The sequence below is a fragment of the Lissotriton vulgaris genome, chromosome 5 (genome assembly GCF_964263255.1).
Source record: "Lissotriton vulgaris chromosome 5, aLisVul1.2, whole genome shotgun sequence".
Taxonomy (NCBI): domain Eukaryota; kingdom Metazoa; phylum Chordata; class Amphibia; order Caudata; family Salamandridae; genus Lissotriton; species Lissotriton vulgaris.
This window is the reverse complement of record NC_141693.1, coordinates 1464525296-1464551318: the sequence shown is the minus strand read 5'-3', so window position 1 is coordinate 1464551318 and position 26023 is coordinate 1464525296. Positions and strand designations below refer to the sequence as shown.

The 26023-nt window shown below is 45.1% G+C and overlaps 1 protein-coding gene across 1 annotated transcript in view; it reads left to right on the top strand.

Moving 5' to 3' along the window:
• The window catches only part of IKBKE (inhibitor of nuclear factor kappa B kinase subunit epsilon), a 287793-nt gene that overhangs the window by 110685 nt on the left and 151085 nt on the right, over window positions 1-26023 (top strand). The window contains exon 9 of the mRNA XM_086923415.1: window positions 18310-18489. Coding sequence (XP_086779541.1) covers window positions 18310-18489 — 180 coding nt within the window. The remainder of the gene's footprint in view (window positions 1-18309; window positions 18490-26023) is intronic.

The following is a 26023-nucleotide window of genomic DNA, read 5'->3' as shown; positions in this document are numbered from 1 at the left end:
GATGACCAACAGGCAAGGAAGACATGGCTAGATAAGATGTCTCTTCCACAGTTATCACAAGCGCAAAGTGAGGCATTGGATTTGGACATCTCAGAGGCAGAGGTTAAAAAGGCCGTATCCGCACTAAAACATGGAAAAGCCACAGGCCCTGACGGACTCCCCGGAGAACTGTATAGAGTCTTGGCCGATACAATTGTCCCTACGCTGACGGCCCTTTTTAACAGCATTCTGAAGGACGGTAATGACCCACCTCAATCATGGAGTGAGGCAACTATAGTCTTGATCTTAAAACCTGGAAAAGACCCAACACTATGTGGGTCTTACCGCCCTATATCATTGTTAAATAATGACTACAAAATATATGCCTCTATTTTAGCAGCTAGATTGGGATCAGTAATGGGGGAAATAATCCATCAAGATCAAAAGGGATTCATTAAAGGGCGTCAGCTTTCTGACTTAACATATGATCTAGTGGGGGCAATCGACATCGCCTCAGCCTTTAATATCCCATTGGCAACCCTCACCCTAGACGCAGCTAAAGCTTTTGACAGGGTAAACTGGTCCTATTTAAACGACGTGTTAAAGAGGGTCAACTTAGGGGAGAAAATCTGTCGATCAATAAAACTTATATACAAATCGCCAACAGCACGGCTTCTAATAAATGGCAACCTGTCTGAATCGTTTAAGATCTCTAGAGGCACAAGACAGGGCTGCCCGCTTTCCCCCCTCCTCTTTAACCTATACATAGAACCGTTTGCGGAAGTTCTCAGACGAGATGACTCTATTCCATCTTTTAGGTTCGGGGAGTGGGAAAAGCGAGTAGCCTTGTATGCAGATGACATTTTGGTCTTTACCTCAGACCCGGAGATCGCTCTACCGGCAGTCATCGAGAGAGCCGAAGATTTCGGCCGCATCTCGGGCTATGAGATAAACGCCTCCAAAACAGACATTATGGCATGGAACATACCTGACCCAACGCTAAATACATCAAACTCAATGAGATACTTGGGAATTCGGATAGTGCAAGATATCGCACAAATCGCCCAAGTCAATCTTGAGAGAATTTTTAAGGAAATAAAAAAATCTTTAAAATCTTGGTCTAATCTCCCACTAACTATTCTAGGTAGAGTAAGTTTGCTAAAAATGTCAATTCTTCCCAAATTCACCTTCTTATTCAACACGATCCCCCTGGCATTTGATAAAATAGCGCTAGAGAAATGCCAGAGAGAGCTTAATTCCTTCGTTTGGGGATACAAGTCAGCAAGAATATCGTGGAAAAAGCTGAGGAGGAGGAGGGAAAAGGGGGGCCTATCCCTACCAGACTTACAATACTATGCGTGGGCATTCCAACTTTCCCATTCGAGAATGCTCTTAAAAGTGCCATCCAATACATCAATAGGCCTCATGTTTATGGCAATGCTGATTGGTGCTGGCTTACCAACTAACGGCTTCATGTTCAAGTTTGGAGAACAGAAATACTTCAAGAAAGTTAAATTAAAAACTCTTATGTCCCAAGCGAAGCTATGGTCACATATAAGGAGGAACCTGGGCTTGTCATATTACTCCAACCTTGCGCCCATTTGGGACTCCCCAGGGCTCCCTTCCTGCTGGGATGATCGGCTTACTATTCCGTTGAGAGTAGGAGGGATACTAACATGGGGCGATGTGTTGACAGGTGATTCTCTGAGGCCCTGGGAGGTTTTGCGGGAGCAGCGGGGGATAGAGCTCTCGAGGTTTAAGTATTTACAATTAAATAGTTGGGCTAAGGCAACAGATAGATCTGGGCCTCCTTTAGGGAAGCATAGTTCCACCGAAGAGAAATTGGTAGCGCAACTTGCAGGGGGTAAAGAGGTTTCGATATGGTACTGGTGCCTGCTAGAAGAGATAGATGGAGATTTCATCCTCCCGGAACAACTATGGGGCTCAGATCTGGGGGCCCAGAGCATCGAAACCTGGCAGAATTCCTGTACCCTATTATATAAGTGTGTCAAACCTGCATGGCTAAGACGCAATCACTTTTTTACAATTCACCGTGCATATTTTACCCCGCTAAAACTTTCTAAATTTATCCCAGGGAAGAAATGCAATAAATGTGGCCATATCGCAGCCTCAGACGTCCACATGTTTAAAGAATGCCCCAACATTTTACAATTTTGGAATGAAGTTAAAGCAACCCTAGACTCCATCCTTAATACTTCGATCTCCATCACACTTTCCTTGATTATATTTGGTTGGGACAACAACATAAAGGGCCACGCTAGGACATTTCTGTTGTTCGCCATACTGCTTGCAAGAAGAGAGATATGTAAGGTTTGGATTGAAAATTCAGCACCATCCCATGCAAGCTGGCTGTCGTCTCTCTACGCAACCTCTAAAACTGACATGAGGAGATCAGGCGGTGAGCGTAGTCGTATCTTTTGGGACATTCTGGTTCGTTGGAGACAATAACCGGGGTTTTTTTTTTTTTTTTTTTTTTTTTTTTTTTTTTTTTTCCCCGGTCCTATGATTATGCCTTGAAACTCCAAGAACTAGGCCTCCCCCCAGTCGGCTCAGAATGGCTAGTTCAACTGAATAGAACTTCAAGTTTGGAGTCTTTTTCCACGATACTCTTCGGGCCATCTATTGCCAAATTCCACCTAACACAATACAAGATGCAGAGGAAACTCTGCACCTGGAAAGAGTGGTTGGCAGCTGGAGGCTAAATAAGAGGTGGCCAGGCAAATGAGGAAAAAAAAAAAAAAAAAAAAGGAATCGCAAATTTGCAATTCCTTAAAAGCAATGCATGATTGCATTTTAAATTGCGAATTCGCAATTAGGGGGTGCAAATTACCACGAGGTTGAACCTCGTGGTAATTTGCGAAAAAGTTTAAAAATGCTCAAAATTGCATTTTAAACACTGTAATGTTACAGACACACATGTCCTTAGGACATGTGTGTGTGAAACATGCTCTTAAAAATGCATTTCAGGGGTGCAGGGGGGGGGGTCATTTGGACCCCCCCCCCCCCCCCCGCACCCATGTAATCCATGAACATTTTGCGAATCGCAAATAGAAATTCGCAAACTGTCAATGCCTTCCCATTGATTCCTATGGGCCTTTTGGCCCATAGGAATCAATGGGAATTGCGAAATCGCAATTTAGAATTTGCATAATCCTTGCGATTCGGTAAAAATTGCGATTTTCACTGAATCGCAAAAATTATGCGAATAAATTAATGAATCCCATTTTGCGATTCCTTATTTGCGATTCCCTATTTTTCGCAAATAAGGAATCGCAAAATGTCCTGATGATGCATGTGGCCCAATGCCTCCGAAAAATGCTTAGTAGGGATAATCACTTCGCAAACTTTCAATTCCAGCTATTTGTCGGAGGAGGGTAAGGAGCATAACACACATCAAAACCTTTGACTACTATGGTAATTTGTGGGATTCCATGTAACAAAGTATCTGCCGACATCCGTTACCACAGAGTAATGACAATCCACTCTTAAAACCCCATTGGCTATTACAAACCCTTTTTGGAACTGATTGGTAAGGCCTGCTGCCGTCATCTTAACATTGCATATTAAACATTGACAATTGGGATTGGCATAATTGTGTTAGACCCATGGCATCTGACAAACATTTTCCTGTTGAAACAATCAGGCCATTATCCATTATCAGACTTGTCATCCTAAACAACTCAAGGCTACTCAGTTCTGCATACGCTTTCCAACAATGCAACCATCATCCATACATACAGAGAAGTGTAAATATACAAAAAGTTATATTTAGTTCAACTATATTGAACCCCTCCTAAGAGGGTTAACATGGATGATCTAAATGGAAAACTTATACCTGAAGCATTTGTCAGTGCAGAAATCCGAGAGGGAGGCCAACTCTAAAATTATTGCCTATTACATTAATCTGTGCAAATCCTTAGAAACCCGTACATTTCTAAAGACTTAAAGGCTTTTTGACTTTAACAGACGATTTCCGTAATAAATAGGTTGGGACTACTAGTTGTAAATCTTCCTAATTACAATTTTTGACTTAATTGTCTCTGACGCAGCTTTTTTTCTGTGAACCAATCAGGCAGACAGCCTTTATCACTGGCTTGTTACTATAACCAGCTCAGGCCTACTGTATTCCACATAAGCAGTGCTTAATTTGATTTTTAAAAATGAGTTCCCTCACCAGGAGCCCACTGCTGCTTGCACCACCCATTGCCCGGGTCTGTACTCCCAGTGACAATAGCAACACAACTGCTAACCTTTACACTCCTACAAGTGTGATATTTCAGATTATTTTAGGCCCTCGATGCTTTAAGAATGGATTGGGTGGCAGCCATTAGACATTTTTAATATGTATTGAATTAATAAACAACTATTGTGTTGCTCCTCTTTAAATTAGTGAAACAGCACCACCATGTGGCAAACTGTCATAAGTGCCAGTGTTGAAAATTAAGTGCCGGTCCCAAGCACCAGATACCACAGGGTCAAATTAAGCATTGTCTAAACTTACTCATAAGGCAACTATCAGCCTGCATCCAAAGACAACAGGTTCGACATTCCACTTGATGGCTCAGAGTATTTCTCTTCCTAAGTCTAAAAGTATTCCATATTTAGGACAAACTCCCCCCCCCCCCCCATTATAAGCGGCGTGCTTCGACCTCAAGTTTTTCTTCTTCATTGGGGAGGTGAGTGGGGGAGTCTTTAATAGCTATTCATAAGAAATCGCTATTACAGACTCGCAAAACGGGATTCATATAGGAATCGCAAAATAAATTGCGATTCCTACACATTCCTTATTTGCGATTAGCAAATTGCTAATCGCAAATAAGGAATACTCCCCATTCATTCCTATGAATGAATGGGGAGTATTCCTTATTTGCGATTAGCAATTAGCTAATCGCAAATAAGAAATGCGATTTCAAGGGTGCCAGGGGTGTCCAAAGGACACCCTGTAGCACCCCTGAAATGCAAATTTACACACGTGTTGCGCACACACATGTCCAAAGGACATGTGTGTGTGTAACATGCAACAGTGAAAAATGCACTAAAGTGCTTTTTTCAATTTTTTCGCAATTTACCACGAAGTCAGACTTCGTGGTAAATAGAGACCATGTATTGCGAATTCGCAATTTCTAATTGGTTAATGAATTGCATTTAAGGAATCTCTAATAGAGATTCCTTAAATCCAATTCCTCGCAAATATGCGATTTCGCAAGTAGCGATTTTTGCATTTGGGATGATTAATCCCAAATGCAAAAATTGCACTCGCAAAGGGCCAGATTCTCAGAATCTGGCCCTTTGCGAGCGCAATTTAGCTTGATGAATCTACTAGTAAATCGTCTATATATCGCATGTAACGGAATACAATGGAAACAGCGGGGACCAAGAATTAAAAAAACATGAACATCGAAAGCTAGAATGTAACCGCACTCTTGTGGGACAGTAGAACGCATGTGCTGAGAATGAAAAATTGTCTAGCAAACGCGACAAAGAATTTTCAATTCTATTAAGGACACGGAGGCGAGGATTATGCTTCTCTTCACTTTACTGACACAAACAGCAGCCAATAAAAACTTTAAACTGGCATGACCCCGGAAGGACAACCCCCTCCAACAGTCTGCACCAATCACTAACAAGTCCAATATATAACTGTCCATGTTTATCCATACGACCTCCTCTTTCTTTGCGAATACATCATCAGTCCAACGAGACCGGAGGCCAACGTGGCAACCATCGCATCCATCGTCGAGGAAGGCACCTCCTGTACCACGTCCCACAGTTCCAGATCATAGACTGTTCATCTCATGTCTGCTTGTGCTGATCTCCTGAAACAAGAATATAAGTCGTAATGGCCGTTCCCAAACTTGGAAATACAACAAGCCATAACATTCATTCGGGTGGGTACAATAAATCACAAACCATACAATAATGCATAAAAAACTGTTCTGCAAGCCCGGGTGGGATAATCCTCGCCTCCGTGTCCTTAATAGAATTGAAAATTCTTTGTCGCGTTTGCTAGACAATTTTTCATTCTATGTCAGTCCACGGAGGCTCAGATTATGCTAGTTTAAAGTTTCTCCACCACCACCGAGGCCACATCCACAATAGGCTTATGATAAAACACTTTAAAGGTGGAGTCAGATGACCAATCTGCCGCAGTCATGATATCCTGAAGCCTAGAACCGGCACCAAAAGATTTTGAGGCCATAGCCCCCCTCACAGAATGAGCCCCAAATTTAGAGGTATCAATACCCGCCAGGTTCAACAACCAGGTAACCCACCTGGCCAGAGTCGCACTTGTGACTGGGCGGAAAGGTCTCTGCAATGAATTCAACAATTGACCAAAACCAGTTCTAAATTCTCTAGTACAATCCTCATATACCTTCAGACATTTGACCACACATAATTTACTATGATGAGGAAATGCAGGATAAGCAATACATTTCGTATGTGTTTTTGTACGTCTAGAGATTGTAAAAGAAACTCCCGTGGGAGTAAATACTCTACCTGACAAATCCAAGGCCCGAATATCCGACACACGCCTGCATGAGATCAAACAGAGTAGAAGTGTAAGCTTAGCTGAGAGCTGTTTGCGAGACAGACCCTCATTGGCTGGCCAGGCCGCCAAAAAACGTAGGACCACTGAAACGTCCCAGAGCTCAGTATACCTGGGTTGAGGGGGATTCACTAAACAGACCCCCCTGACAACTCTACACACCAGGGGGTGTTCCCCAACGGGCTTGCCGTCAACATGCGGGTGTCCCGCAGAGATTGCCGATCGGAAGGTATTCACTGATCGATAAGCCAGTCCTGACCGCACTAATTCAGATAAGAAATTTGCAATCACAGTGATATCGGATCCCATCGGATCTCCCTGCCGTTCGTTACACCAACCAACCCATCGTCTCCAAGCTGACTCATATCGCTTGTGGGTGGAAGGTGCCCATGCCTGTGATAAGAAAAAGAGAGTGTCCTGTGAAACTCCCGGCACTTGCCAACGGCGCCGGAAAGTCTCCACGCCAGGAGGGACAACTGATTCTGAAGGACCAACGGGTGGTGAAGACCCACCGGGTCTGTAAGAAGGTCTGGAAATGATGAAATCCGCACCGGCGCTGCACAGGTGAGACTCATTGCCACCGGGATCCACGCTTGTGCTTTCCAACACGGCGAGATCAAGATCAGCTCCGCCTTTTGCCTCCGAACCTGAGCCAGAACCCTCGGGATCATGATAAACGGAGGAAACGCATATAGAATGCCCGTCGTCCATGATTGAAGGAAGGCATCCGAGCTGATCGCCAAGGGGTCCGGGCGCCAGCTGTAAAACTGGGGTAGCTGCCTGTTGAGCCGTGAGGCAAAAAGATCCAGTACACACGGACCCCATTTGTGGTTCAATGCCCTGAAGATCCGAGGGTGCAACCTCCAATCGCTCGCATCTCTCAAATACCGAGAGTTCCAGTCCGCCGTCACATTGGCAGACCCCGGGATATACTCCGCCGTCACTGAAATTTGATGGGCTAGGCAATAGTGCCAGAAATCCTTCGCTATCTCCGCCAGGAGCCGCGACCTGGTGCCTCCTAGGCGATTTATGTAGCGCACCGCGGACACATTGTCCATGCGTAGGAGAATGCAGCATGACACTTTCTGAGGAGACAGAGTGCGAATCGCAAAGGAACCCGCCAGGAGTTCCAGGCAGTTGATGTGGAGACTCAGCTCGTCACTGGACCAACGACCCCCCGTCTCCACCGAGCCGCAACGGGCTCCCCAGCCCCAACGGCTGGCATCTGACTCTATCACCACCTCCGGGGTGGCCGCGAAAATGGCTCTGCCATTCCACGCATCCATATGCTCTAACCACCAGTTCATCTCCGTACGAGCCTCTGCTGAAAGAGAAATTTGTTGAGCGTAAGTCAGACCCTTGCGCAAGTGCAATGCCTTCAAACGCTGCAGGGCCCTGTAATCTAAAGGGCCCGGAAAAATCGCCTGGATAGACGAAGCTAGAAGCCCGACCAAGCGCGCCAAAGTCCTCAAGGAGATTGTCGGAGAGACAAGCGCTCTCCTCAACTCCTTCCTGACTGCCACTCTCTTCTTGAGGGGCAAGAGTAATTGAGCTTTCACCGAGTCGACCTGGAAACCCAGGAATTCCATCACCTGAGAAGGCCTCAAGATGGACTTCTGTAAATTCAGAAGGAAACCCAAGTCCTGAAGAAGTTGAATCGTCCACGACAGATGGAGTGACACCATCTCCGGCGATCGACCTAAAATTAGTATGTCGTCGAGGTAAATAATGAGGCGAACGCCCCTTTCCCTCAAGTTCTGCACGATGGGTTTCATCAACTTGGTGAAACACCATGGGGCGGACGACAGTCCAAAGGGCATGGCGGAAAACTCGAACCACCGGTTGCGCCACTGAAACTGTAGGAACCGTCGGTGCGGGGGGTAAATGGACAACGCCAGGTAGGCGTCTTTTAAATCCAGGCGTACCATCCAATCTTGTTCCAGGAGGATGTCGCGCAGCAGGTGTATACCTTCCATTTTGAAGTGTCGATACACCACCCAGCCGTTGAACTCCCTGAGGTTCAACACTAGTCGATACCCCTGGTCCTTTTTGGGGACCACAAAGATGGTGCTTACAAAGCCTAGGTCGTGTGGGGCGGTTTCCACAATCGCGCCTTTCTGGAGTAAGGAGCATATCTCTACGTCGATGAAACTCTGCTCTGTCTGGGAAAAATGCAGGGGAGTCGGCCTCTGCCGTTGAACCGGGGAGGCATAGAACTCTATGAGAAATCCCTGTTCTGTTTGTAACACCCATGGGTCGCTCGTGAGCATGCGCCACCTGTGGAGAAAAAGAGCCAGTCTGCCTCCCACCATATGTTCTGACGGACACAAAAGTCGTACCTGAATAGGAGTTGTCTCCAGAATTACTCTGTTGGCCACGATAGGTTCCTCGCTGTCCTTTGCCTCGCCCTCCCCTATCGCGGGAGGGGTAGAAGTTGGAGCGTCGGTTGCCTCTGCCCCTCTGATCAGCTCCACGCGAGGTCTGTGCATAACCTCGGCCGGACCCTCGACCTCGTGGGCGTCCGGCCCTATCAAAAACACCAGTGCGGAATACCTTCTTGATGTTAGATTGCGCCCGGTCCAGCGCGGAGAAGGTGGCAACGTACTTGCCAATTTCTCTAACAAATTTGTCCCCAAAAAGCATACCATTAGCAAGAGAGCCAGGTTCGGAAGGGGCCATTTCCGCCAGCTGGGAATCGATTCTCATAAGAAAAGAGCGTCTCCGCTCCGTAGACAGGGCCACATTTGCATTCCCCAAGAAGCACATGGCACGTTGTGCCCATTCAAGGACCTCCGATACATCCAGTGGTACCTTTTTATCCTTTCCCTTAACTGCTGCGTCTAGTATCTTCGTGAGGGGTCCAGCGACATCCAACATTTTGTCCTGACACCCCCGCCAGGCCCTATCCAGTCCCTTTTTAGGATCCTTCGCAAACTTCCTCATAAAGGCCGCCATCGTGGGATCCAAGTCCGGCGTATCTGCTACCTTTCCTGTCAAGGATGGCCTGGGGCATTCAGATCTGAGCGTGGCTCTCACACTGCTGTCGAAACCCTGTCGCAGGTTGTTACCCACATAATGTGCCACTTCCGGGCACGGCACCCATTCCGTGGACCTAGGGTGCACGATGTTATTTGGATCAAAAAGAAGGTTCTTCGGCGCCTGACTATCATCGGCCTTATAAGCGGTGTGATGCACCTTCTTCGATTTCTTCCTGGACGTCACCGATTCCACCTCAGAATCAGAGGTGACAGGTGGGTTCGGGGAAGAATCCCCAGATGTATCATTAATCATCGAGCCATGATCCTTCATAACATTCCTGGCCATCTGTGCTAACACCTGGGCCGAGGACTGAGTAGAGGTATCACCCTGGCGGGCTGACTTGAACTTCCTCTTACCATATTTCTGAAGGGGTTTAGTAAAAGGCTTAGGAGCCTTGATCAGTGCCTTATTAACCGACCCTTGGACATGGGTATCCAGGGCCTCAACCAAGTTTTCCTCCAATTGCTCTTCTTGCGGCTCATATTCTTCATACTCGTTGTATTCTACCCATTGGTTATCCTCCTCGGTGTAGTACGCCATAGCGCTAAAGCAGGGAGGTGTGGAGGAACTTCAACAGGGGGGGAGCAGCCCAGGGGTGCCTCAAACACACACACACACACACACACTGTAGTCCTTAAGGTTCACCACTCTGTGAGGCCAAGATTTAGGTGGAAGGAGACTCCTTTTTGCACACAAAAGCTCCCCTGGAGCAAAGCTCTGATCCGGACACGCTCCGGTATGCGTTCTCTGAGACCAGGATTTATGCAGCCTGAAAGACGCGCAATGTGCGAGGAGCCGGTACTGCAGAAAACGAAAGCGGCTCCTCGCGCATGCGCGTCGCTTGTGGGGCCGAACTCGACTGCCTCCTGAGTGCGAGAGGCTCGCGTCTGTCTCCTCCTGCTCCACCGCCCCCTACCGAGCCACACGCCGCGCCGACTCGCACTGACACAACCAACCCGCGATAACGATCGCAACGGGATCAGACAATGAAAGCATGCACCGAAACAAGAATCGGCAAAACAGCGGGGCACAAAGCATAAATTAACCACACGAAAGAAGCGTGTGAGAAATAACAGCGCAACGCAATGCATTTAGTCATACATATACACAACAAGGTCAAGGGCACGAGCACGCGCCATCAACAACCACCGCCCTTAAAACCATTAACCACCAAAAGTAGAAAACGTAAAGGGCACTTAACTCGCTGCTGCAGCAGCAAAGAAAGAGGAGGTCGTATGGATAAACATGGACAGTTATATATTGGACTTGTTAGTGATTGGTGCAGACTGTTGGAGGGGGTTGTTCTTCCGGGGTCATGCCAGTTTAACGTTTTTATTGGCTGCTGTTTGTGTCAGTAAAGTGAAGAGAAGCATAATCTGAGCCTCCGTGGACTGACATAGAAGTATAGTGTTTTAAGATCCTAGTAGTGTTTTCTAGGCGTCCCATGAAGATGGCCTCTGTGACGCACTCAGCCAACAGGTAACCAAAGCCTGCATCCGTCCTTCTGCTTCCTCCCTTCAAGAGTCAGGCCGGAGCATTTGCCTGCAAATGTGTTTCCTTGCTGTGCTGCGGTGGGCTCCAGTGGCAACACACTTGTCACTGCCTGTCTGCATCAACAAGGCAGTAACCTGGTGCAGCTGCCTCAGATCACCATAGCAGTGTTTCCACACAACTGTGCAAACTGCATTTTACGTTGACCTCCCCCCACACTCTCTATTCACGTTTGCGCAGCCCCCGCCTGGGTACACCGTGTCACTAAAACAGTACAAGAAAGGAGACCTGGTGCCAAGAAAGACGCAGCATGCCTCGCTGTGTGTCACGCATTGACCACAGTCAGTACACGTTGAGGCAGACAGTGGCATCTCCTGCACCGCATGGAACACGTGGGTGTCTGCAGCCCACCAGGTCAATAACAAACAAGACCAGGGGGAGGCCCCAAAGGACGCCACGCGGTGCGTGCCACGTCCTACCGAATGCAGAGCTTCAAGAAGCAGAGAGCAGGCGTTGCACAACATGGCGGTGGCTGCAGCTCATAGCTGTCCCAGTGACTCAGCAGGGCGGGCTGCTCTGTCAGCAGTGGGGTTTTCCCAGGAAAGGAAGTGCACGACAGTTAAGCAATGTACATGCGGCAGGAATGCGAGATGCTCAAAGGGTGGAGAGGGAGGCGGGGGAACAAACGCTGTTTGTTGTTGGGAATACGTGGCGTAGTGCCAAGTTACTGCCTTTATTCGGAGCCCTGGCTGCGGGTGTCCGACCGCCTCTAAGTTTTTTCGGCGAATTGGTGGCCACGTCTCATTATTAGCTTCTGACATACAGGGCTGTTATGGTTGCGACCTTTCCAAGAAAATAATACCGGGTATTTGTCGATTATACAAAGCCACAAGAGATGATGCAATGTAGGATTTTAAACAGAATTGTATGAATTCATTTGTAACATGATTTTTGTGCCATGTTTACTTTAATTTTAGTCAGGTATCATTAACACAGCTTTAGAAAACATTTAAAAGGACTTTCTATTTATATTTGCTTTTTGAATTATATACAATTAAGGGCTACAAATTCCGGCGTTAGGTGATTTTGCACCCTCCCTCGGGATATTAAAATACCAACACTGGTGCTGATAGAAAAACATCCAGGGGCCAACCCTAAATGCGGAAGAAGTTGGAAGCAAAAACAAATAATCTGCCTCGCTACGCGGTTACCTGAAACTAAAGAAAAGAGCATAAGGGTTTAACTTGGAGCAGAAATGGGGGCCCAATATGCGAACAATGTTTAGAAATAAAAAAACAAAGCGCTTCCCACAGTGTGAGCAGATAAGAAGAGTATTTAAACATTCATTTCTCTTCTTTCTCCGGATTTGCACCAACCTAAAAAAATTGGGAACATTTTGTTTTTTACAAAAATGCAGAGTATTTACTGCACTGCAAGGAACATACTGGAAAGTAAGAGTAATAGGAGAAGATTAATCACAATACTGATCCTGTAGCCTCTTTGGAGCATTTACTACTCTGACAAATCTTTTGCTGCGAATACCAACCCCTGAGCCATCATCACACTCCTGCTCTCCAACATTCATACCTGAAGCATCATCATTATCCCACTTTCCAAAATTCATACCTGAGCCATCATCACACTCCCGTTCTGCAAAGTTAATTCCAGAGCCACCATATTTTCCTGCTCTCCAACATTCATACAAGCCATCATCACACTCCCACTCTCCAATATTCATGAGCCAGCGTCCATACCTGAACCATCATCATTATCCCACTCTCCATCATCCATACCTGAACCATCATCATTATCCTGCTCTCCAACACTCATGAGTCATCATCACACTCCCACTCTCCAATATTAATGAGCCAGCGTCACACTACCGCTCTCCAACATCCATACCTGAACCATCATCATTATCCCGCTCTCCAACATCCATACCTGAACCATCATCATTATCCTGCTCTCCATCACTCATGAGTCATCATCATTATCCCACTCTCCAATATTCATGAGCCAGCGTCACACTACCGCTCTCCAACATCCATACCTGGACGATCATCATTATCCTGCTCTCCAACACTCGTGAGTCATCATCACACTCCCACTCTCCAATATTCATGAGCCAGCGTCACACTACCGCTCTCCAACATCCATACCTGAACCATCATCATTATCCCTCTCTCCAACATCCATACCTGAACCATCATAATTATCCTGCTCTCCAACACTCATGAGTCATCATCACACTCCCACTCTCCAATATTAATGAGCCAGCGTCACACTACCGCTCTCCAACATCCATAGCTGAACCATCATCATTATCCCGCTCTCCAACATCCATACCTGAACCATCATCATTATCCTGCTCTCCATCACTCATGAGTCATCATCATTATCCCACTCTCCAATATTCATGAGCCAGCGTCACACTACCGCTCTCCAACATCCATACCTGGACCATCATCATTATCCTGCTCTCCAACACTCGTGAGTCATCATCACACTCCCACTCTCCAATATTCATGAGCCAGCGTCACACTACCGCTCTCCAACACCCATACCTGAACCATCATCATTATCCTGCTCTCCAACATCCATACCTGAACCATCATCATTATCCTGCTCTCCAACATCCATACCTGGACCATCATCATTATCCCACTCTCCAACATCCATACCTGAACCATCATCATTATCCTGCTTTCCAATACTCATGAGTCATCATCACACTCCAGCTCTTCAACATTCATACCAGTGCCATCATTATCCCACGCTCCAAAATTCCAACGTTCATACCTTAGCCACTATATTCTCCTGCTCTCCAACATTCATACGAGCCATCATCACACTCCCGCTCTCCAACTTTAATACCTGAAGCATCATCACGTTCCTGATCTCAGCATCCATAGAAGCCTTCATCACACTGCCACTCTCCCAACATACATATCTGAGCCATCATCATGCTACCCCTCTAGAACACTCCTGCTCTCGAACATTCATATCATCCTGCATTATTTCAGCCAGCCTATCCTGACTGGTGCAATTAATACTTTGGACCGAACCTTTTGTTGCTTACTCTGCACATCCCCAAGGTTGCCATGTCTCGCCTCTCTTCGACCATCCTCTATTTGCCCACCGTCTTCCTCCAAACAATGGGGGTTGTTTCCACGTTCCAAACTCTCCAACCCTTGGAATAGTTCACCCTTGTTACATGGAGCTAAAAAACACATATGGCACATTTTTCCATCAATCAATTTGGATGCATTTCTCAGCAGCTTACTAGCCACGTGGGGCTGTGAAATTGCACTTTTACCCTTCGGTACTTTGGAACCTTCCTTGACCTTCACGCGTTGACCTTCTCTTACCAACACTTCCTTCCCTCCATTTCTTCAATCATAATTAATCCTTCTTGCTATTGCTCACTACACAACACTGTCCCAGCATATTCTCCTACTGAATTCCCAGCAAGAGCAGCAGATGACAGAGCTGATGTGCACCAGTCCACAATCATGTGTCACAAGCCCCTGTGTGACACAGCAGCTGATACAACAGTTCTCGTCCAGCATTGTGTATCTTATCACAGGCCCTGTGTGTAAGCAGTGATCTGACACTGTGAGCAGTTAAACAGTTAATAAACTGAATGCTATTCATCTTTTTCCTAAACTTCCTGTGTACTAGTGCCTGTCCTGGGGCTGAAGGTGCCTGCTGCTCAGTGTGCGAATGGAGTCAGTCCAGTGGCTGTTTGATATTCAGTCCCTGACAGGGCAGCCACCCTACAAGGCATGTTTTGTTCTCATAAGCAGCTGAATCTTGTTCAGGGCAGTCAGACCCCTTCTATGCTCCAGGTGAGGATAACGGGCTCTAAGGAACATCAGGAGAGGGTACATAATGTATAGTGTGTAACAGCGCGCAAGAAAGGAGGCCGCTTTAGATGAATCCCAGATCCAGCACCTTTCCTGTGCTGAGTTTCTCCTGGTGTAATTTGCTGACACTGAGACACCATCAGAAGTGCGTGCACTTTGTTTGTTTTGTGTTCAGAGCAGCAACCTCCAGGGGATGAAAGCAGTTTCTCATTTTCACTCCCAGCTGGACCCTGCCTCGCGAAAAGTGCCATTAGCACTCCTCCTCTCGTTATTCTCAATCAGGCTTACTAGCAGGGAGCAGGTGCTCAACACCTTGAGGCCGCTGCCATCCGGGGAACACGTGCTCAGCTTGTCACATCACAAAAGTGCTTAAAAGACCTGCTATGATATGGACGCAGGTGTATGAATTTTCCACCCTCAGGAGGTAAGCAATAGGTGTGCAGTGTAAGAATTTCTAATGTATTTTTCTATTTGAGTCATTAAACTAACATCCATTTATACAGCAGTTATTGATTTATTGTTCTTTATTTAATTTCTTTTGTAGAGATACTCATCCCAAGGCATTATATGTTTAGAACACTTGGTCTGGTACGTGGGGTCTGCAGACTCCAGGGGCCTCATTTATGAAAAGTGACGCATCGCTGCGTGAAAACAGCGATGCGTCACTTTTCACTGCACACTCCTTACGACATTCCTGATGCGTCATATTTAATGTATGACGCATCATGTCGCAAGGAGTTACAGATACGTCAGTATTTCTGACGTATCTGTAAGCGCAAAAGTGACGCATTGCTGGAGTGTGTCACAAAAGTGACGCAACTCCAGCAATGCGTCCTTTCACATGGGGAAAGCCCCATGTGAAAGGGCTTGCGTCAGTCTTACGCCTGCTGTGAGGCAGGCACAAGATTTTGACGCAACAGCATCCTAATAGTGACGCAGTGAAATCTCATAGATTTCACTGCGTCACTATTAAGAGGCTTTTTGCGGGGGAACGCCCCCTCTGCATACATTATTTCTGATGCAGGTATAATGTGGCGCAGGGGTTTAAAAAGTGACGCATCTACCTAGATGCGTCACTTTTTAAATATGGCGCAACGAGGCGCATTTTTTACACCGCTGGTGCGTCACAAAAAGTGACGCACCGGCGGTGCAAAACTGACGCAAGGCCTTCATAAATAAGGCCCCCGGAGTTGAGGTTGTGTCTGCCAATAAGTCTTTATTACTACCTAAATGAACCATTTTATCGCAATCTTAGAATAACAAAAGACTGCAAAGACAAACAATACGTTGTAAACCTATGCCTTGCAGCTTGCATGCATGTCCTTGATGCCGTGCTGTATTACACAAGGACTGTAACTTCTGACCCTCGGGTCCACAAGGATCTTTGTGAAAAGAGCAGTAACCCACTGAGCTGTCTACGTAATGTAAAAAGGAGTCAACTGAATATTACGAGGGGGGGGGAGTCCCCTGAGGGATGCATGCCAATGCTGATAACATTGCTTTGTTTTCATCAGGAAAATGAGCAGAAGTAAGCCGCCATCACTCCAAATATTTTTCAACCCCGCCTCTCACATCCCACATTTCTAATAATCACACTGTGGATACTTTTGCACAATAGTAAGGCCTGCCTGACCAGATTAACATGTTTTTAAATCATGTATTTGATTGCATTTTTAAAAAGGTAGCAGAACTTAATTGCAATCTTTAAATACGTCTCTAGTAAAAGAAATCAGGGAGGTCTCCTTACAAATCCAATCAGTGACAAGGAGCAGTGACCAGTATTAAGACAAAAGTCCCTATTTTCCAAACCGGGAAAGACAATTGTACTACAACCCTTAGTAAACTCACAAACCTATTGATACCAAAACCACATTATTATTGAACAGCATAAATAGAACAAACTAATCAAAAAACGCAGCGCAGCGTTTCGGTATTTGTTATAGCACCTTCCTGATGAAGGTGCTATAACAAATACCGAAACGCTGCATCGACAACTCTGAATTTTTTACCTGTTCTTCATGTGAATTTGACACATTTTTAAATTGTATTTTATGGCACTAAAACTGTGTATGAATGTATTGTTTTATATCCAATAAATTGTACAAATTTTTTTAAATATCATTTTACATTGTTTTTTGATTAGTTTGTTCTATTGATGCTGTTCAATAATAATGTGGTTTTGGTATCAATAGGTTTGTGAGTTTACTATGGGTTGTATTACAATTGTCTTTCCAGGTATGGAAAATAGGGACTTTTGTCTTAATACTAAATACGTCTCTAGACATATTTAAACATTAAAAATTGAACATTACATAGAATAATTGTGAAAATGTTTGAGGGAGGCACTGATGCTTTTTGACGACTGCTCTATGCAAACCTGGAACAAGACCGTACACAGATCTAGCCAACTCCGGTTGAATTAACCACCAGAGTTATCTTTGCGTTGCTACACCCTAGAAATTGTTGGATGCACAAAGATCTCTGGAGCATGTGCCTTAATGCTGTGCGATATTTTAAAATGCAGCCTGTGTGATTGATTAATTAATCCAGAACAGATTTACTGTCACATTTGTCCTTGTCCATAATGTCAAAGTAAACGTATAAGTTAACTGTGATACTCCCCTCATTATGACTTTACTCCTTGTTTTGTGCCACATCTTGACCCACAATTTATGGCACCCCAGAGAATAGTTTTTCATTTGCACTTCCTGTGCTGCACAATACACTCACTACTTCCACACACGCTCCCTCACTTTCTTGCTCCCTCTGCCAGGAAGCAGCCCAGGCAGGCCCATCCCTCAGCTTTTCAATAACCCTGCAGGGAAGTTCTTACCGTGGTGGAGGTGTGGGCAGTTAGGGAAGAGGTTGTAAGAGAGTCTGTGTGTGAAATTAAGCTGCCCACCTCCCTCTGTTTCTTTCTTCAGCTCTTCATGCCTTTCCCAAAGCTCCAGCGTCGTTCGGTGCAAACAGCACTACAACCACATGGCAATCAGATTTAAGTTATGCACTTTAAGTGTAGAGCACTTTTCTTACTTCCCAGATATAAAACCCTTGATCAACCAGTGCATGCCAGTCAATTGTGCAGGAGAAAATATTTTCAGAATTTGGGGCTGGAAACACGTAGAATTATCCTGAGTAGGTGACTATCAGGGTTCCTGATGTACCTTTTTGGAGGCTAGTGTCTGTGAATGTATGGAATGAGTAAGTTTACTGTCACTGAAGACTTATTATAGGACCTTTCAATACTCAGTTTCCCTCGCCTCACTGTCTGCTGCTGTCAGGTGGCGCTTGTGTGCGTTAAACCGCGCCTTCATCTTCAGTCAGTGGTTCCAGTAATCCGTTCATGATGTTTTTAATCTGTCACAGGGGGTTGAAGATCCTGCTGGAAGCCATCCTGGGGAACATTCTGGAAGTGGACCAGGAGAAGTGCTGGGGTTTCGATCAGTTCTTTGCGGAAAGCAATGACATTCTCCATCGGATTGTAATCCATGTCTTCTCGCTGCCGCAAGCCACCATGCACCACATATTCATCCACGCGTATAACACGTAAGAAGGAAACCCTACTTGTGAGCTTTCTAAGGAGGAATACAACTCCTGATGCAATTCAGTTCATGGCTTGTGTATAGAAAAACAGGATGTAGTCGGGGATATGTCGCAGTCCAACCTTAAGGAATTTAGGGCCAGATGTACCCACATTGGATTTTGCGAGTCTATAATAGCGAATTTTACCGATTCGCTATTATAGACTTGCAAAATGCAATGTATGTAGGTTTTTGCAAACATCTTGCGATTCCTATGCATTCCTTATTTGCGACTCGCAAATTGCGAGTCGCAGATAAGGAAGGCCCATAGGAATGAATGGGAATTGCATGCACAATTTATGAGTACCCAATAGGTGCTTGCAAATTGCGCATGCAATTTCAAGGGTACCAAAAGGACACCCTGTTGCAACCCTGAAATATGCATGTGTGCACATGTGACGCACATACATGCGCTAAAAGCATGTATGTGCGCCACATGGAATTTAGAAAAATGCAAAAAAAAATCCTTTTTCTAGGAATTTGCTAATTACCACCAACAAGAAGTTGGCGGTAATTTGCGATTCCTTAATGCTAATTCACAATTTGCCATAGCTGCAAGAATTGCATTTAGGGAATCGTGAATCGTAAATTGCGATTCCCTAACTGTATTAGCAATTTAGGTCATCGCAAATAATTACGATTACCCATATTGCGAATTTCAAAATGATTCATACATTGCCACATGCATTTTCTGCGCTCGCAAACGGGCCTATTCTGCAAATCGGCCCATTTGCGATCATCTGAGCAAACCATATGTTGGTCCCCCTTGTGTGGAACAAATGTTTTATTTATTACTCCTATTGACTTCGTTTAAGTCCTCAAGAGGACAAACAGTAGTGAATTATGTGTTAAACTTTCAGGACCAGTGGCACACAAAAAAAAAAGTTGAAAGTCAGGCGTCTAACAACAAAAAACAAACCAAAAAAGCAGACCTGGACAAGCATTGAGGTAGAGAAAGGTGTGGCAGAAAACGTGAGATAGGGAGAGAGACAAGATAGATAGACAGATGTATAGATGGATACAGAGAGAGAAAAAGAGAGCGTTGAGGTAAGCTGAATTAAAGAGAGAGACATGAGACAGAAAGATAGGTGAGGCTGATAAAGAGGGGTAGACCGTGGTACAGAGGCATAAGTGTTGGCCCGAGAGAGGGGTAGATAGTGATTTGAGATAGTGTAATGGCTGGATTTTCTGTTTAGATGGGATCAGCCCCCAGGGGCCCCTGTGACCCAGCCAAAACGTACTCACCTTCCCTTTCTTAGATCATATTCACAATGAGTAGCTATACAGATAAATATACAGATTGCACCTAAGAATGGGGAATGACAATATACATATATGGATTTTCTATAATATCTTATTCACATCAGTTGGCCTCGCGGTCACCCCGACCCAGACCGTTCTACCCTAGGGCAGATCTGACACACAATCCGGTGTGTCTACACACGGGCCTGCAGAACCCAATGCTCCCTTTTCCAAATTGTTCGCGATCCTGCGAAACTCCACGTCAGTGTCCCTCCTGACGCTCTCACTTAGTTTAAGCCACAATCTGGTGGATTTACACGCCGGTCTCCCTCCCGACGCTCTCATTAACGCCGCATATCAACGACGACCACATTCCTATGAACCATTATTGGGACGATATCTCGGCAATCTACTTGGGACAAAACTAGAATAATAACTTTGAATATAGGTTCAAATTGTATAGTGTACTTCTTGCTTTTGACATCAAAGGTCCACTCACTCCCTCTTTATTCGATTACTACTTATCTGATCGGGATTTCTCATCCGTTCGCCTAAATAGTGCTCGACTAGGAATATCATTTACCCAGATTGAACATAAGCACCAGGTACACAATAATTCTATATGAATTAGGATATTTATTAACAATAGACATAAATCACATTACTATGCAACATTACATTTACAAAGGGAATAAAAGATAAAGGTTAGAGTGCACATACTATAAGAATCGGTCGGACATCACCTGGTTAATGGGAAATCGGGACTCGGCAGTCATCTAGGCTCCTGTCTCGTCTCTGGGTCCCGGCTCGCCTTGCAGTCACCCTCAGCCGTCACAAGTACACGTCTGCACCGCTAGGCTCAACCTCGTCTGCTCTCCCTCAGGACCTCGGAACCTTGCTGTTTATTAACTACCGTCTCTCTCTCTCTCTGTATTAGTGCGCTCCGCGCCACTTCTCGTTCAGTCTATCTCAGAGAGTTTCGGTCTTAAATCTTTTCTCCGACTTCAAAGATGGCGACTTGTCCACCATGAAAATGAATAATGGCAGAGATGCTAACGGCTAGATGCCGCCTACGGACTGACTGACTAAAAGACTAACACCTTCGCTAATATCAAAGCCCGTTCCTTCATGGAAATTCACGGCCAGTAACCTGCCGCCCACCAAATTCTTGTACCTCCCCGTACCAAGGACACTTTCCCAGCCGGCCGGCCTGAAGTTGTGTCTTCGGAGTGGAGAAAAATACATTCCTTCGATAAGGGTCAGCCTGAACCGGTTCTCTCCAAGCGAACAACAGCTTAAAACTAAAACATTACACTTCACCTAGAAAGCCTTTTTGAGCTACCGGGCAGAAAGCAAAATGGAGTCTGTCTCGTTTAAGGCCTACGGAGCCCATAATATGCATAGCTCCATGAAAAACAGATCGGCATGTTAGCAAATGAGCGAATCATGACTAATACTTATATATCTAACCCCTCACTTAAATTCATAAGCCTTACTCTAAGGAAAATAACACGCAAATGCCTTTATGTATATAAGACAGGGTCCCTGTCTATCGGCCTAATCCTTATGCTATGGGGGTGATAGGCTGGAGTCACTCTCCATCATTCTCCTTCTCCAAAGAGCTAGCAAAAAGACAGCCATAACATTACACCCCTTGACTCCAGTCTATTAATCACAAACTAAATGGAACTAACGTCAGTAGACGAATAATATGAAACAAAACTAACTGATCTATGAGCTTTAGTAAGTCTAAAATATTGTTGCAGGGAAGGAATACACTGAATAAAACAACAAATTGCTATAAGGATACAAACAGCAACAATAACCCCTCCCAAAATTTGTCGTAAAAAATGCATGTCAGGGAGCCAGTTAAAAAGCCAGTCAAAGAAACCCTGATCTATATGTTCTCTAATTTCTGTAGTCAAGTCGTGGAGTTTATTAATATGGGATTGGATATCTTTAGAATGGTCAGATAAATTAAAACAGCATAAACCTTCAAATTCAGAGCACTCGTGCCCATGTTTTAACAACAAATAATCAATTGCAGCACGGTTTTGCAAAATAGCTCTACGTTCGCCTTGGGAATCTAATAATAAATCCGATAAAACAGTAGATGTTTGGTTGATCGATTTGACCATCCAGCAGGCCATTTTGCCGATTGTTTTGGCATTATAAACGGCCAGTGCCGGAACACCAATTATAGAAAAAGCTAAACCAAGATATTCTGATCTAGAAAAAAGATGAACAGAGGAATCACAGTCTTCATGTAATGACATAGAGTCTCGAACAATACGAGAATGGGAAGGGGGATGTGAAGAAAACATTAGCAAACTTAATCTAGTGATGGCACATGGGCCACCAGAAATATTCGCAGGAATATAGGGCCAAGATGAATTCCCGCAGGAAAAGAGCCATCCAGCTGGTAATAACATTGAACGATAATGGCTAGTGGCTACAACTAAACTTTTACAGGTCATATTGTTTTTCACTGAAAGGCACGAATTAGGAAGTCTCTTTGAACATAGCAAACGTTGATGAAATGAAAAAGTAGTAGCGGCTTGGAGCTTCAACCGCAAACATTCAGAGATGGCCTTAGGGTTACAGGTCATCATGAAACAAAGATCGCCAGGGGTAATATTAAAGGTAGTAATTCTGGAATTAATAGGGATATCGAGGTCTGAAAGAAGAGTACATGAGGGACAAAATTCATGGGCCGCGAAATCGCCCAGAATAACATTAGGACGGGCATTGGATACATTGAACACATGATGTAAAGTTTCAGTAGATGCAGGGACAGCAACCAAACAGGTCGATAAAATGTCAGTGACAGACTTCATAGGGGTAAGGCAAAAATGCGGAGAGTTCGTCACTCGCTTCGCGAGTGTAATCCAAAAGTTGGAAGATTTCTGCCACGCAGACCGCGCGGCTCTCATTATCCCATCACTCGGAGTCGGTGGATCCTCTCCTCTCCCGGCGTAGCAAGCCAAAAGGAGTCCAACGCCGACACATCCTGCAGCAGCAGTCCAAAGAATGATCTGAAAGAATACAAACACAGGCCTTAATCATTCTCGTAAGTAACATTTATCAGTGGGACAGCTTCCCAGCCATCTTTCCCTGGCTTCATCACCAAAACGGTGTTGTCATGACCGGTCGCAATAACATCAGCCTGTTCAGGAGGATTTTTAGGCGATTGCACCCATATTTTAGCTCCAGGAAGATCAGATGATCCGAAGCCTTTTTGTCCTCGCACAGTTAGCAACGTTGGGGCAGAGCCTTTTTTGATCTCACCACTGAAGACAGGCATAATCAGTAACTGAGCAACACGGTCAGACTTTTTGATCAGTAAATCAGTCTCACTGCTATTAAGCAAGAGAACCTTAATCTCTCCCTGATAATCACTGTCAATCACTCCTCCGAGTACTTGTACACCTTTCAGGGCCAGGCCAGATCTAGGGGCAATTAATCCAAAACTACCGGCAGGTATAGAGACACCAATGCCAGTTTCAACAATTATTCGATCCTTTCCTGGGAAGTGCGCATCATTCAATGCATGCAGGTCGAGGCCTGCGGAACCTGGGGTTGCTCTACATGGAGCCATAGCACCGGGGGTAATTTCCCAATATTCAACAGTGGTCGCAACAGAATTAGGTTTCGCATCAACATGTGGAGGAAACAAACGCATCAAAGGAGATTCAGCATGTAAGAAAGGACGATTGTTTAAAATCAGTAAAGCTTGAAGTAGGACATCTCTCCACTGGCTGTAACGGTCATCAGTCAACTTGCGCAACTGTTCTTTCAACAAGCCATTCATTCTCTCAATCAGTCCCGAAGCTTGTGGATAATATGGAATATGAAACACCCAATCTATATTATTCTCTATACAGAATTCCTGCACCAATCTTCCACGAAAGTGGGATGCATTGTCTGATTGAATTTGGAATGGGACACCATAATACAGAATAATTAGCTCCAGGGTTTTAATCGTATTCACTTGGGTAGCATTCTTGCAAGGGAAAGCGACCAAAAGGCCACTATAAGTATCAACCACTGTACAAATGTATTGACAATTTCTGCTCATGGGGAGCGGACCAATATAATCAATCTGCCAAATTTGGGCGGGCAATTTACCTCGATGTAAGTGGCCTCGAACAATTTGAGGCACCTCTTTCTTTCTAGAATGCTGGCAAATGGGACAATGTAGAATGGCATCTTTAATTAAAGAAAAGGGAATATGAATTCCTCTATCAGCAGCCCACCTGTTAGTGGCTTTCTCTCCAAAATGTCCTGCTTTCTGATGGGCCCATTTCGCCAATCCCGCCAAATCAGAATCTTGCATGTCAACCACTGCCTCAGAAATTTTAGACTGTTCATCTGCAATATTATGGAAAAATTTGTCAAGGGAGTCGATTGGAGTATGAGCATCCACGTGAAAGATTGTTACAGTACTCTGCGGAAGCAGTTCCCAAATATCTTGCCACAACTCTTTACCCCACAACTCTTTAGAATGCAATTCCCAATTATGCGAGTGCCATGTCGGCAGCCACACCGCTAGTCCATTTGCAGTGGACCAAGAATCAGTGAAAATATGACATGTACCTGGTAACTCCTGTTTCAAAACTTGGTAAACCGCATAGAGTTCAGCATATTGACTACTCTTACCGTCTCCAGTTGTGCTCAATAATTTCTGTGTAATCGGGTTATAGGAGACAGCTTTCCAATGTCTCTTGTCACCAATGAACTTCGCAGAACCATCCGTAAACCACACATGTTTCCTATCCTCCGCGGACAGATCATCAAATGATTTACCCCACTTCACGGGAGACTCCTGCACTACGGGAACCGAACACTCACTCTCAGCCTCATTGGAGGGCGCCTGCGCCACCCGCTCATGTAAAACCGCCACACCTTTCGGACCCACACGTGCCCTGTCCTGAGTGTACCATTTCCATTTAATCACACTAGCCTCCTGAGCATGTCCAATTCGATGGGACTTCGGTGAACTCAAAACCCACTGCATGATGGGAATCTCAGGCCTCAAAATCACAGCATGGCCTAAAGTCAATTGCTCGGTATCCACCAGAACCCAGTAACAAGCAAGCAACTGTTTTTCAAAAGGTGAGTAACGCTCACCAGCCTCTGGTAATTTTTTGGTCCAAAAACCCAATGGCACTTTTTGTCTGCCCTGCTTTTGCCACAAACTCCAATTGGCATACAGACCTTCCACGGACACATTCAAATCCACATCACCGTCACTCACAGGCCACAAATCCAAAGCATACTGAATAGCCTCTTTAGCCAAATTAAAAGCAGTCTGTTGGGGTTCGCCCCATTCAAACGCATTCTTTTTACGAGTGACTCGATACAATGGAGCCAAGATCTGACTCAAATGGGGAATATGCTGACGCCAAAATCCAAACAATCCGATAAAGGATTGTGCCTCTCTCCTATTTCTGGGGACAGCAAAATCAAGTATTTTCCGTTTAACCTGTGGAATCACCTCTCTGTGACCCTCATGCCAATTAATTCCTAGAAATTTTACAGCTTGAGATGGAGTTTGTAATTTGTCAGGATTAATTTCCCAACCTTTTGCTCGCAAACAGTCAATAATCTGATCTAAATGAGACTGTACTTGGTCTTGCGTTTCACCTTGAATCAAAATGTCGTCAATATAATGACAAATCTGAACTTGTGGAATCGTGGGCACTTCAGACAAATGTTCCGCCACCAGCCGGTGACAGATCGTAGGACTATGTACATAGCCTTGAGGAAGACTCCGGAACGTCATTTGACGTCCATTCCATGTAAAACTGAATTGTTCCTGACATTCGGGGGCAATCGGAATTGAAAAGAATGCATTAGCAATATCAATGGAAGCATACCACGTACCTGGATGCTTTTGAATTCTCTCAATCAATGTAACAATGTCAGGCACTGCAACAGTCAATTTAGGTGTATGTTTATTCAATTCTCGATAATCAACAGTCATGCGCCAAGAGTTGTCACTTTTGCGCACGGGCCAAACAGGATTATTCCAAGCAGATGTGACCGGAGTAATGACTCCTGCGTCAACCAAATCCTGAATCGTAGCTGTAATTTCTTCATGACCACCTGGGATGCGATATTGTTTCTGAGAAATCACTTTCGTCGCTAAAGGGATCTTAATAGGTGGCATGCGTAAACGGCCAACCCGTACGGGTCTGGTCGAAATGTACTGTCTAGTACCAAATTGATAGTAACCATCATCCAAATGCAAAGTC